A 14,614-nucleotide genomic window follows, 5' to 3' on the forward strand; every position below is an offset into this window, starting at 1 on the left:
TAGCGTCCGTTTATTGAGGCACTTTATGTGGGTTATTTCATTTCATTCTGAGACTACTCTAAATTAGGCATTAAAACTTTTTATATTTGAGGAAACTGAGGTCTTAAAGGTTAAACAATGTTCCAAGGTCATACATACATCAATTCAACAGATAGTTAAATGAACACCTATCTCTGCATGACCTTCTAGGCCCTAGGAATATGGTGGTGAATGAGATAAACACCGTGTCCTCTCTCATGAAGCTTACATTTCTAATAGGAGAGAGGAGATGGATAATTCATGAATAAGTAATAATAAAATTTCAAGTGAAAATAATGTTAGTGGCCTTGTGAAGGAACTGGGGTGCTACTTTGAATCAGGTAGTCAGAGAAGGCCTTGTAAGGGGGTGACACCTAACTTGAAAATGAGATGACTGGGAGGCACCAACAACAAAAAGGTGTGCAGGGGAAGCATTTTACAAACAGCAAGCGGTATCATTGTGTTTCAGGGTTAGCCTTCTTTGAATCCAAACACCGTGCACTTTCTCATGAAATTCGTGTTTAATGAGAGATAGTAAGTTAAATGTGCTAACAACTAAACCAAACTTTTGCAGTCATACTAATGGTGAAGGAACAAATTAGGTAAGATTAAATCCTGAGTAGAGTAAGCCATAACAATATTTAATTTTCATGTTAAAATTTACATAAGATTTATACATTTGATTTAAAAAATTTTAACTTTATCATACTTCTTATAAAGCTCTAGGACATGACTTATAATGTTAATTCTCTGTTTTCATATTTCTTTACAAGGTCAGTCTAATCCCATGGAGAAGTGGTTTGACAATGAAGCCCATGGAGGTTTGTATGGTATTTATATGAACCAAGATGGCCTTCCTGGGTGTTCTCTTATACAGGGATTTACCATTTGGACATGCTGGGATTATGGAATTTATTTTCAGGTAAATGTGATCCAGGGTGGTGATTATTTATCTTGTTTTATGATTGTATTTTTTACTATGTAAACTACAAGTTGTTTTACAGACCACAGAGAGTGTGCATATCTATAATGTGACTCTGGTTGACAATGGGATGGCCATTTCTTCAATGATTTACATGCCAGCTGCTGTATCTCACAGAATTTCCAGTAAAACAGTGCAGATTAAGGTAAGAAATGAATACAGCCACAATAAGGAGAAAGGGTAAAATTACTGAAGTTCCGACAAGAATGATCTCCTTGACCTCTAAGCCCAGCAAGTCCAAACCTCCTTGTCTTTGTTCTCATTGTCTTCCTCCAGGAAGTGTTCTATCTTTCCCTCTCCTCTCTGCTCCCCTCACCTCTTCTTGCGTACCACCTGCTAATCTTGCCACAGTTAGTGAAATTTTCCTTCCCTCTATGACACCTTTCCTGAACTAGCTTAGATGGTATTGATACTCTCTCCTCTTTTTGTTCTTGCTCTTCCCTGGGCATATTTCTATCACAGAAACGTAACATGTCATTATAATAATTTGCCCACCTGTCTTCCCCTTCCCAGTTTGACTGTCATTCCACTCAGGGCATAAAGCCATATCCTTTTCATCTTGGCTTTTTGAATGATCCCTTCCTCAAACTTCAAGGTTGTGTTTTGCTATGGTGGAATTCAGTATTATCCATTATCATATTTTTCCTGAGGAAAAGCTATTATTCAAGCTGTACTGTTTGAATTTTTTTTAAATAGAGTGCATTAATTGTTGGAAGTAGCCCTGGATTTAATTGCTCTGATGTCCTAACTAATGATGATCCCAATATTGAACTTTCTGCCGCCCATCGGAGCGCTAGACCTCCATCAGGTGAGAATTTTAGAAGTTCAATTTTGGTGTTCATGTGGGTGCATATTTGAATCTTACTAACTTTCTTTCTTTCATAAAAGGTGGGAGAAGTGGGATTTGCTGGCCTACCTTTGCTTCAGCACATAACATGGCACCCCGGAAGCCCCATGCAGGGCTCATGAGCTACAATGCCATTAGTGGCCTTCTGGATATCTCAGGCAAGTTTAAACATAGTCTTGACAAATCTACTCCATTAAGTTCTATAAAGAATATGTAGAATATATCTAATAATGTTTCACTATTAGTAAAAAAAAAAAATAATGATTTAAATGAATTTGTATATGAATCTGCTCAGTGTGAGAAGCCAAGAAATTAGACATCAGTCAATTTCAAGAATGGTTCCCTGGCAAAATTTGTATATGTTAAAGAAGTGACATTTAATTTTTCCTTCTAAAACAACAGAGGAAACACTGATATAGTGATTTAATGTTCATTTCTATAAATTGTAAAAACCCTTTTATATAAGTAGGGTTATATATTGTTATCTCTTTTTACAACTGAAGAAATTTAAACTCATATAACCTAAGAGCTTAGTAACATCTATTGGCTCTATCATCCCGTTCATTTATTTCTTTAGTGCTTCTTCCATAGTTGATACACTTTGGTGATCACTAACATGCCCTCTGTGCTTACTCCCAGAGACCCATGCACATGCTTTTCCCTCAGGCTTCATTTTACCCAGTCATCCAGTCTTGTTCCTTCCAGGCCCCTGACTAATTAGCTAAGTCATTTTTTATGTTTGTCCTTACCTCACACCACTTCTCTCTTCACACAAAGTGGGTCACCCTGGGTACTACCCAAATTTCTATCCCATAGTAGAACCTGCCCACGCCACACTCTTTCAAGGCCATCCCCAGGTGGGGCTGAAATGCACTGGCCTTATATAATAGACTCATTCCAATATTTCATTTTTCAGAGACTTTTGACCCCTTCTCCTACAGTTTGCCGTTTCTTATCATCCACTTCATTTAAAGTGGAGCATGACATTTTCCAAACTTAGAAAAGCCATGACAGCAGCGTGGAAGAATACCCCAATCCATAGTGACACTCTCCCTTATCTAGCTTTATATTCTTTCCCCCTTGATCTAATATCATCACAATTTACTCTCAGATGTATATACTCCTGATTCCTGCCAGTACATGTTACTCAGTTCCTGCAGTTCCTTTGGTTTATAATTCCTCTCATCCCATAGCAGGCTTAGCACTGCCACAGTCAGACCATGTTGAGACTTGACCAGACTTACTGCTCTGTTTGCCAGAAGGGGAGATGGGGACAGGACCTGAGAAAGGCAAGATTTACCTTTTCTGGGGAACCCTCCTACACTGTTGGTGGGAATGCAAGCTGGTGCAGCCACTCTGGAAAACTGTATGGAGGTTCCTCAAAAAGTTGAAAATAGAGCTACCCTATGACCCAGCAATTGCACTACTGGGTATTTACCCCAAAGATACAAAAGTAGGGATCCGAAGGGGTACATGCACCCCGATGTTTATAGCACCAATGTCCACAATAGCTAAACTGTGGAAAGAGCCAAGATGTCCATCGACAGATGAATGGATAAAGAAGATGTGGTGTATATATATATATATATATATATATATATATATACACACAATGGAATATTATGCAGCCATCAAAAGGAATGAGATCTTGCCATTTGCAACGACGTGGATGGAACTGGAGGGTATTATGTTGAGTGAAATAAGTCAAACAGAGAAAGACATGTATCATATGATCTCACTGATATGATGAGGAATTCTTAATTGCAGGAAACAAACTGAGGGTTGCTGGAGTGGGGGGTGGGGTGGGAGGGATGGAGTGACTGGGAGATAGACACTGGGGAGGGTATGTGCTCTGGTAAGCGCTGTGAATTGTGCAAGACTGTTGAATCTCAGATCTGTACCTCTGAAACAAATAATGCAATATATGTTAAGAAAAAAAAAAAAGAAGAAGAAGAAGGTAGTGGGAGGGGAAGAATGAAGCGGGGGAAATCGGAGGGGTAGACGAACCATGAGAGACAATGGACTCTGAAAAACAAACTGAGGGTTCTAGAGGGGAGGGGGGTGGGAGGATGGGTTAGCCTGGTGGTGGGTATTGAGGAGGGCACATTCTGCATGGAGCACTGGGTGTTATGCACAAACAATGAATCATGGAACACTTCATCTAAAACTAATGATGTAATGTATGGGGATTAACATAAGAATAAAAAAAGAGAGAAAAAAAAAAGATTTGCCTTTTCTTCTGAGGTCTTGTCATGATTTTGACAAATGGGGCAGGGGAGCTATCCTCTAATAAGGGAAAAGCAGACCACTTATACAGATCTGGAACATTCAAGGGGAACCCAGGGTTTTAAGGCTCAAGTTCATCTTCCTTATATTCCCATCCTAACTCAGAGTTCCATTCCTTTTCTATTAGAGCCCTGTCTTTGATGTAGGAGACTTGCCAGGGCTAAGAATTCAACCTTCTATGAATGCTGTGCTGGTTTTGTGATCAGATCCTGAGGTTTGCCTTGAATTTGTGATTGATTACCACAGCTTACAGTTTTTTTCTTCAAAGCACCAATGATGGTCAACAGTCACCTACTTCTAGTTTCCTTGTAACCACTGTTTCCCCTTTACCACTCCAATGCCAAAGTTACTGTATAAGCCAGAGCATTTCCTTCCACCTAGATATTATCCCAGTTCACCACGAGTGAAATCTTAACAGTTGCACTGTTAGAGCATTCTAGGGACTATCAGTACTCCACCTGCCACCAGTAAGGGCATCCTCTTTCCCATCCAGACAGCAAGTGAGCTAAATTCATTATTGCATCATTACAGTGTGTATCCTAGACCACTTCTGGTACTCACTGTCTAAATCAGGTGTTCTAAAAGTAAAGCCAGAGATGGGATTCTTGTGCAAGTGGTTTATTAAAGGTGTGTTTTCACAAGAAAGGGAGTGAGGGAAGTAGGATAGGGCAGAGCTAAGCAAGGATATGGTCTCAGCTGGAGTCTAGCTCCTTCTTGATACCTTAGGGGGCTGTGTAGTTTAATTTCCCCCTCTTGAGGCAAGGGGACCTTCTGTATCAGTTGCCAGTTAGACATGATAGCCCTTTGGTGGTGGTATTAAGGAGTGCATAATCTCTTAGGAGAGGGACTTGTCATCTGGTCAAGGGCAATTATCTGGAGAAAGGGGCAGGTGTGAGTAGTTGGCAGCCAATACTTAGAGGAGCTGAGGACAAGTGCACTGGGCCAGTAAAGCAGATCTGTACAGGTTACAAACAGTGTCTGCTACTATGGTATTTTATTAGTATTCATCTACAAGCTCATATTCATGTATATACAATACCATCTTAGGAAAAAATATCATCAGGAAGAATAGTAGTAGTACATAACTGATTTAAGAATTTTGGAGTTACCTTTTCCTTTTTTTCTATTTTTGAGCTATTGGATTTTAAGTACAATGGAAATTGAGTTTGAATTCAATAAATTTTATCTTCTGGTCATACAATATATGCAATAAGGCCAAAAGAACAATGTTTCAATTAGTCTTTGCTGTGTAACAAAATACCTCCAAAATTTAGAGTCTTTAAACAACCATTTATTAGCTCATGATTCTGTGGATTGACAATTTGGGCTTTGTTCATTTGGATAGTTCTTCTGCTGGTCTCACCTGGGATTATTCCTTAGGCTGCCCACAGTTTACAGGATGGATAGGGGCTAGTTGGTCTAGGTAATCTCAATTCCATGTCTGGTGGTTGGTACTTGCCAATCGTTGGGTTGGCCATTAGCTGGAGTAATGGGGGTGATTGGGCCATACGTCTCCTAAGGTTATTCACATGCTAGAAGTCACAGAATTCCCCAAAAGCACCAAAAGAGAGTGAGCCCTAATATGCAAGCACTTTTCAGATCTACTTATATCGCAATTGCTCTTGTCCCATTGGTCAAAGCCAATCACATAACTAAGCTCAGAGAAAATATGAGAAGACTATTCAATGATATTAATATAGGGAGGCAACAATCTAACACAAATAGTGGTGGACTATCTACCACATAAGCTAAGAGCTCCATGTTCAGAGTGGTGTTATATGATGCGTTTGCTGGAATGTACATGAAATGAAACTGATTTTATCACTTTCTCCTTAGAAAATAATTATTTTTCTGTTATTTATGTTTTAGGTTCAACATTTGTTGGATTTAAGAATGTTTGTTCAGGTGAAACTAATGTGATATTCATTACTAACCCTTTAAATGAAGACTTACAGCATCCAATCCATGTGAAGAACATACAGCTGGTTGATACTACTGAACAATCAAAAATATTCATACATAGGCCTGATATAAGGTACAATGTATCAAAGTCCGTTTTTTTTCTTTCCTGTATTTATAGCTTTCCATTGTCTTTTTTCCCGGCCATAGATCTGAGAAAGTTGTTATATTAAAGTAACTATTAATTTCTATAAAATTTTAATCAGGATCATGAAAATTAAGAATATTTAATGCATTTGTGTTTTCAGTTAAATTGAAGAAGCTAGTCTTTAATATGTATATTTTCTCATACTGTTTTTTCCATGCATCCCATCATAAAAGAAAAGAGACCAAGTTAGAAGTGTGTTGTACATTAGTATCTCTCCACTAATGATCATTAGCAATGAGAGACATCTCTATCATTTCTGCCCTTTGCCTTACTTCTCTTGTTTCCAGTTGCTTTCCAAATATCTTACCATGTTCACCCCAAAATGCACTTTGAAATTTAACATCAATCATTATAATCACTGTGACTGAGAAGATGCAGAAACGCAGAAGAGTGACTTTTCAATCACAAAAGTCAGTTGGAGTCAGAATATTTATAGAAACTGAGCCACTTAGACCGTAAATCTTAAAAGAAGATAGCCAGTAACTGCTACACTTTTGTACGAGAAGCAGACCAGGAATTCAGATGTAAGACAAGATTGGAGGAAAGAAATTTTTTATGAGAGATCTTTGACCATTTTCAGCATAGGAAGAAGACAAGGAATAATGCTGTCTAATTAGATAGACATCTCTTCAGACAAATGCAGTGTTTCATAAATAGTTTCACTTCATCTGATTTTGTTTTGGTGACAACTGCACATCTCCTCATCTAGGAATTACTGAACTGCAGTAATTATGGGCTCAGTAGAGCCTGTCCTCACTAGAATATTATTAGCTTCTGTTTAATTATCATTGAATCTTTCAGATGTAATATATAATTCTAATACCTAGGTCATGAAGAAAATACTACTTTTTTTGAGAGAGAGAGAGCACGCAAGCGGGAAGGGAGAGGGGCAGAGGGAGAGGCAAGAGAGAATCTTAAGCAGGCCCCATGGTCAGCGCAGAGCCCCACATGGGGCTCGATCTTACAGCCCTGAGAGCATGACCTGAGCCGAAATCAAGAGTTGGATGCTTAACCGACTGAGCTACCCAGGTGCCCCAGAAAATACCACATTTTAAAATATAATGTCTTTGGCTTTGTGCTTTTGTTAAGATGCTATTGGCATTTTCCCAGATCCCTTTTACAAGACAGTTCACCCAGTCCCCCAATGATCTAAATGTTGGCCAATAATAACCTACAGTTGCCCTCTTTTCCAGAAAATTGCTCTTAGCTAAACAGGAATAGCCTTGGGGTGCTAAAACCTTCCCTAACACCACCTCCTTTCAATCCATGCAAAATGACTGGTTTATACAGGAGTACAAAAAGCCAACCCCCTTGTCTCAAGGTGGGAGCAACCCCGGGTGCAATTGATGATCCAGAGGTACCCCTGGGATCAGAATGAAGCTAGTCCACAGACCATAGAAATCTCGTTTTCTTTCCTTCGCCCTATGTGGCTTCTCTCCTTTTTTTTTGAGAGAATTCCTTCAGTAAATCGCTTGAACAAAAATCTACATTTTAGGTTCTGTTTCTTTGTAACATGAAGTAAAAATAGAGCTCTAAGTCATAATATAAAAGTGCCACTGGGTACTCTACCTACAGACTTGCTCACAGTAGCATCTTCACATACTTGAACACAAAGAACCCATGAGCTACAGAAATATTTATTCAAGTCATCCCCAAAGCTATTATTGTACAGTAAAGGGCAACTTACCCCTTCATGTTTCTCTTACAGCAAAAAGGGAAAGAGATGCTAAACACTACCTAATAGTTCTGAGCTTTCCACTATTATTTTGTTGTTATAACTTCGGAATAAGTTATATTTCCCCATAGTATATATCATGACATAGTATAACTATACTGTATACTATGTAACGTGCAGTATATTGCAAATTAAGCATCTATTTTATTATTATTACCAGTTAACAATCAACACTCTAGGTAGCTCAAGATGAAGGTGGAATGCTATCTATGGTTGAACTACAATTTCATCTCTTACAGTTTGGGTATTTACAGAATAGTTACTAAAATATGTAACATAGTAATAATAATCCAAGTATATCTGTTTGTATATACATAAACAAAATCTATATATTATACACATAATATGCAATTGATGATGACCTAAAAGCTTGAGATAGGGGGACTGAACTTTAAGTATTTAAATTATTTTATAGTAAGCATACAATACTTTTATAAATTTTAAAGACCCGTGAAAAAAAGAAGGGAGAGACTTCCAACACAGGGATTTTGTATGTCCTACACAACAGACTAACTGTTGGCCTGCTCAATGGGGCAATGTTGGTATACTGCGAGCAATACACAAGGTTGAAATCTATCATTTAACAAAATATGGAATAACAAAATGGAACTCTAATTTTATATCTCAGAGGTATAACTTGTCCTTTTGAAATGTTAATGAATTAATAATAATAATATAACAAACCAACAGAATGGAAAATCAGACCTTATTTCAATACTAATTACGTATGTGACTTGGTCCCATCTTTAATCCTTTCTGAAATGATAAGATTCAATCAATCAAAAAAACTTTGGATACTCTCTTATCAAACACTCAACTGAAATTCAGCTCTCTAGAAACAGGGGAAGGATACTAAATATAAATATTCATGTGTTTTGCCTTTTCTCCACAGTAAGGTGAATCCAGCTGATTGTGTAGACATGGTTTGTGATGCCAAAAGGAAATCTTTTCTTAGAGATATGGACGGCTCTTTTCTGGGAAATTCTGGTTCAGTGATACCTCAAGCAGAATATGAGTGGAATGGAAATAGTCAATTTGGAATTGGAGACTACAGAATTCCTAAGGTGATGCTCACATTCCCAAATGGAAGTAGAATTCCTGTCACTGAGAAAGCACCTTACAAAGGTTAGTTGGATATTCTCCTGTCAGTCCTCAAGTTTGTGAAACAAAATATATCTTTTATTTTTAGTAATTGGGGTAATCAACCAATAACATATTTTCTACTTACTAATCTTACATAAAAGAAAAAGTACATGGATGTTTTTGGAGAGATTGCTTTTCCTTTCTAAGATGTATATACCTGTTTCTAGGAATTATTAGAGATTCAACCTGTAAATACATTCCACAATGGCAGAGCTATCAGTGTTTTGGGATGGAATATGCAATGATGGTTATTGAAAGCCTGGATTCTGACACAGAAACTCGAAGACTCTCACCAGTGGCTGTAGTGAGCAATGGTTTTGTTGATCTCATTAATGGTATGTGTTCAGTGTAAACAAGCTAGTAGTTACTCAAAGCATTTACTATTTATTACATGCATGGAGACGTCTCACAAATTATTTATCACATTAAACTAGCAAACATCAGGACTGCTTTTCCTTCTGTTTGTAAGAAAAGATCTATGTGCAGGAGGGCTGTTTAATGCTTCAGTAGATTCCCATATTAGAAAGCCAGGATAGTTATTCCAAATTGACCATTAGAAGAAGAAGAGGAGAGTTATTCCTTGACTGATTTTCATACCTATATTAATTAGGTGGCATAAATATTTTAAGGAAAAATTGGCCTGATTGTCTCCAAAAAGACGATTTGCCTTACATAAATTAAAACGCAGATAATGTATTATTTGGAGTACTTGAGAAGGTATGTTCAGCCTACTCGGTTTTTATTTTCATGAATCCTTCTAAGACTTATTCTTGAATCAATGTGTTTTGGGGTTTGTTTGTTTGTTTTCATTCCTGATTCCTTTGACTGTCAAGAACATCTTGGCAAGGTTCAGAGTCTAGGCTCCTTACATTCTGGCCATGGGTGGCTCTAGTAGAGAGCGAAGGCAATGGTCTCCATGAGAATTCAGATCAACTTAGGAGTCCAGGACTTTTTGAATAAATAAGATGAACTTCTAAGAGCTGCAGAAAATAGAGGGCAGGGACTTACTGTTTTACCCTGAAATAGTGTGGGGGGGCTCAAAGGTAAGTCCCTAAGAAGGCTTAAGAGTTTTTCCAGTGCTAAAGGGTCATGTAACCTGGATCAGAAAGATTTCTGTGCCCTGGCAGTGTCAAAACATGGACTGAAATATCCTGAGATTCAACAAAATAGCCAGTACCTCACAAAATTATTCATTTTTTAAAATGTGTTAGCAGGGGTCAAAAACTAATGATGTAATGTATAGTGATTAACATAACATAATTTAAAAAATGGCAAAAAAAATTAAAAAAATAAAATAAAATAAAATGTGTTAGCAGGGAAATTAAACAACATCCAAAGAAATGGTGATATGCAAAAAAAAATGTTTTAAAGAGAATAGAATGAGCTAAATCAGGGGTGTCCCAAAATTACATGATTTCAAGTCTCTCCTCACTTCTGTTGCCTGCAACATGCAATTTGCCTGGTTTCTCTGGCCTGCAGTCAACCCAGTTTTAAGTGCTGCCTTTCAGATCTTATAAAGCAGAGAGCTTGTGGGAGAACTTTAGACCAGTCAGTGTGAATAATGGAGATGTTTTCAAATTGCTCTGTTTTATATGCTGGAGAAAGATTTTATTCTATTTATTTTTACATTTTTCTTTTCTGAAAAGCAATACAAGCTTTCCACTTACAATAGTGACATGATATTTATTTTTAAGAGTGTTAATTTAAAGAAAAGTCTTAAGTAAATGATAGGATCGCAAAAATTATGAAGATGTTGAAAGAATCACTGAAGCATAAGATGCAACTGCATTAGATCGTGAAAAAAAATTCCTAATGTATGGGGCGCTTGGGTGGCTCAGTCGTTAAGCATCTGCCTTCGGCTCGGGTTGTTCCGGGGTCCTGGGATTGAGCTTAAATATGATTGTTGAAGTAGAGAATCATATAAACCTACTATTTCCTTCAAGGACCCTTCCAGTGCAAACTCAACACATTTACTTACCTTTTTTACCCTACACAGCATAAAAGTAAGGGCCGTAGGGAGGAGTTGCTTCCCTGCCTTCTTTTTAAGCTAAGGATATATGGGTGGATGGATAATGGATGCAAATGCTGAACTTGACCCTGCAATTTGTTTTCTTTTAATTTTTTTATTATTATATTATGTTAATCACCATACATTACATCATTAGTTTTTGATGTAGCGTTCCATGATTCACTGTTTGCGTATAACACCCAGCGCTCCATTCAATACGTTCCCTCTTTAATACCCAACACCAGGCTAACCCATCCCCCCACCCCCTCCCCTCTAGAACCCTCAGTTTGTGCAATTTATTTTTAATACAATTAGTCTTCAGACTTTGTGCTAAATAATATTCATAATATGGAATGTGAACTTTCATATATGTGGCTTTAGGCCCACAGGATCATGGCTGGTGTGCTGGATACACATGCCAGAGAAGGCTGTCCCTGTTTCATAGCATTGTGGCACTGAACAAATCTTATGAAATTTACTTCACTGGCACTAGTCCTCAGAATCTTCGACTGATGTTGCTTAATGTTGACCATAAAAAGGTAACACAATATCAAAATAATTTCTTGAGTTATTGGTGTTGGTTATTGACATCTATTTCTATATGCTAAGGATTTATCTCCTCCCCTGTTCTCTTGAACATCGTCATGAGGATCATCAGAGTACAACTAAAAATACTGTTAGTCCAGAAAGTTTTCATCAGCCTGAGAACACATATGCATACCAAACACCTTTCCCCCATCATGACAGTGAGGGCTATGATTTGTGTGATTGGCAGCAAACCTGAACTTTTATATAAACATAGTGCACATCCAGAATTGGTTACTGGAATTATATATTTATTTTTCCATGCTGCTATTTATATATTTCAGGAATACACCTTTGGAATTTACTTCAGAGATCACAGCACGTTATTTTAAATATCTTCAATAATATCAAATCTTTGCCACGAACTGAACTCAGCTGGGACAGTTAAGTTTATATATACTGTGTCAATGGGAAAAGAGTATGAGGTTAAACAATAGTCTCATAATTGAGCTTTTTTTTTCCAAGAGTATGAGACTCGAAAGTCCCAGAGTATTATGAATGTGAAGAAAGGGTGTGGATAAGATGAAGCAGAGAGAACAGTAGCAAAGAGAGACTCCTGCCCCTTCTCAGATGATAGCAATTCAGCCTTTCAGTTGCTGGAGATAAAACCTTGGACCCGTTCTTGATTCCTCTTTTTGGGTCATATCCCTCATCCAGTCCATCTGCAAATCCTGTTGGGTGTCCCTTCAAAATATTCAGAATCTGACCACTTCTTACCACCATCACTGCTACCACCCACTTGGAGCCAACATTATTTCTTCCCTGGAATAAGGCAATTGGCTCCCAGCTCATCCCACTGCTCTGCTTCTGCCTGCTCTATTGTCTATTCTCACCTCAGGAGCCACAGAGAGACCTTCCAAATCTAAGTCACACCAGGTCACTCCTTGTCCCAAACGCTGCAGTAATTTCCCCATTGGGCTTTGTACAAGAGCCAGAGTCCTCACATCCTTAGCTCTCTGACTTAGACTCCTCCAGCTACACCAGGCTCCTTGCTGTTCCAGACCACCCCCCACCTCTTACCACCTGGGCCTTTGTTCCAGATGTTGAGTCTGCCTGGAACATTCTACACTAGGTGGCTAACTGCCCCTTCCAGGAGCGCCCCCCCCATTCCTCCAACAGGCCTAGCCTGTTCACCCCACCTCAGTTGGCTCTCCCAATTATTCATACTCTGATCTACCTTTCCTTTTTTCCATAGCACTTACCACCTTCTAACATGCTTCATATTTTGCTTATTATTGCTACTATTTATTTGTCTCTCTCCTCACACTAGAATATGGCTCAAAGAGAGCAGGGGCTTATGACAGCCCTAGAATAGGGCCTGGTTTAGATAGGCCCTCAATTTTTTAATGGAAGAGAATATTCTTAATTTTAAAAATAACTACAAAGTAATGTGACTGTTAATGTCCTGGGCCACTGAAGACAATCTCAAAAGAAGATTCCAAAACTATGTATAGCTTATTAGATTCCTTATTAATTTCTCTCTGCCCTTGTAAAGGTTAGTCTCCTTACTTTATGATTATACCTGTAGTGTGAGATGTGAGGAGTATAAACATGGAAAATGAACAAAATTGAATCAGAGAGGGTAGTTATTTTGACTAATTTTTATCAGTCTTACTACCAAATTTGTCTCAGAGGTAAGCATTTTTTTTCAACATTAACTAATTTTGTGTGGTTGCATTATAGAGCACTGCTAAATTCCCTGTTTCCTCCTGCCCCTGGAGTTGAAAGCCTGTATTGGAACTTTGTTATCTTTTAAAAGAAATGTTTCTTTTAGAGATACTCCTTTAATAATTCTTTCTTACATTATGCTTTTCTACTAAGAATCATCAGTTAAGAGTTAAGTTATAACGTCTGTATGAATGGTTGAATGTAAGGCCATTTACAAATTTTAACTCAGTATTTATCATCAATCCATAAAACTTAGTTATACTATTTTACAGAAGGTATATATAGTTGAAGGACATTTTTAAGTGCCAAATTCTAAATATTCTGTTTCACTGTTCTCATAAGAAACAAAAATGTTGTTTATTTTTTAACAGGCTGTGGTGGTAGGAATTTTTTTTCCCACACTTCAGCGTTTGGATGTCTATGTGAACAATGCATTGGTTTGCCCCAAAAATACAGTATGGAACCCTCAACAGAAATACTGTGAACCTAAAAGACATCTGTACACAGGTATTTCCTCGGAAAAATAAAGCATACACGTTACATATGGACTTAATTATGTATAAAATTATTTGTAATGTTTCATTATTAATATTTTTAGTTCCTTAGCCATTGATGAGCACAAGAGAAGATATTGTTAGCCACGATCCACCAAATTCTGAGATGTGTTCATTTATGACATACGTGTCCTGAAAGATTATTCCTGATGGAACTCTTACGTACCTGCGCACATGCAGATAGAAGCTTTTGTGTATCATGCACATTCCTTTTCCCCCTGAGAACATTTACGTTCCACATGTAGTTCAGTTATTCCTATATACAGAGGAGATTTGGCTTAGAATTTTTACCCTATCTCTGCTTTACTTCTGTTTCATAGAGGTCAGAGCCAAAATTAATTGGCAGTTACCAGAAGTATTGCCAAGAAAGCTAGTATAACATCAACTGAACATAATGAAGTCAATATAACAAACTCTGGATTTAAATGAAATACATGGGGGGCGCCTGGGTGGCTCAGATGGTTAAGCGTCTGCCTTCGGCTCAGGTCATGATCCCAGGGTCCTGGGATCGAGTCCCGCATCGGGCTCCCTGCTCGGCGGGGAGCCTGCTTCTCTCCCTCTGCCTCTGCCTCTCTCTCTCTCTCTCTCTCTGACTTTCATGAATAAATAAAAATAAATAAATAAATGAAATACATGGAAAGACTAAACTCACCCATTTACCAATATTTGCAAGACCAGGAT

General features: G+C 37.9%; 1 protein-coding gene across 1 annotated transcript in view; it reads left to right on the top strand.

The window, feature by feature from the left end:
- Positions 1-14,614, top strand: part of PKHD1L1 (PKHD1 like 1) — a 154,151-nt gene that overhangs the window by 123,194 nt on the left and 16,343 nt on the right. The window contains exons 64-72 of the mRNA XM_021688369.1: positions 792-940; positions 1,023-1,145; positions 1,697-1,808; positions 1,889-2,005; positions 6,003-6,168; positions 8,868-9,100; positions 9,286-9,453; positions 11,508-11,665; positions 13,751-13,886. Coding sequence (XP_021544044.1) covers positions 792-940; positions 1,023-1,145; positions 1,697-1,808; positions 1,889-2,005; positions 6,003-6,168; positions 8,868-9,100; positions 9,286-9,453; positions 11,508-11,665; positions 13,751-13,886 — 1,362 coding nt within the window. The remainder of the gene's footprint in view (positions 1-791; positions 941-1,022; positions 1,146-1,696; positions 1,809-1,888; positions 2,006-6,002; positions 6,169-8,867; positions 9,101-9,285; positions 9,454-11,507; positions 11,666-13,750; positions 13,887-14,614) is intronic.

The sequence above is a fragment of the Neomonachus schauinslandi genome, chromosome 4, assembly GCF_002201575.2.
Source record: "Neomonachus schauinslandi chromosome 4, ASM220157v2, whole genome shotgun sequence".
NCBI classification, from domain to species: Eukaryota; Metazoa; Chordata; class Mammalia; order Carnivora; family Phocidae; genus Neomonachus; species Neomonachus schauinslandi.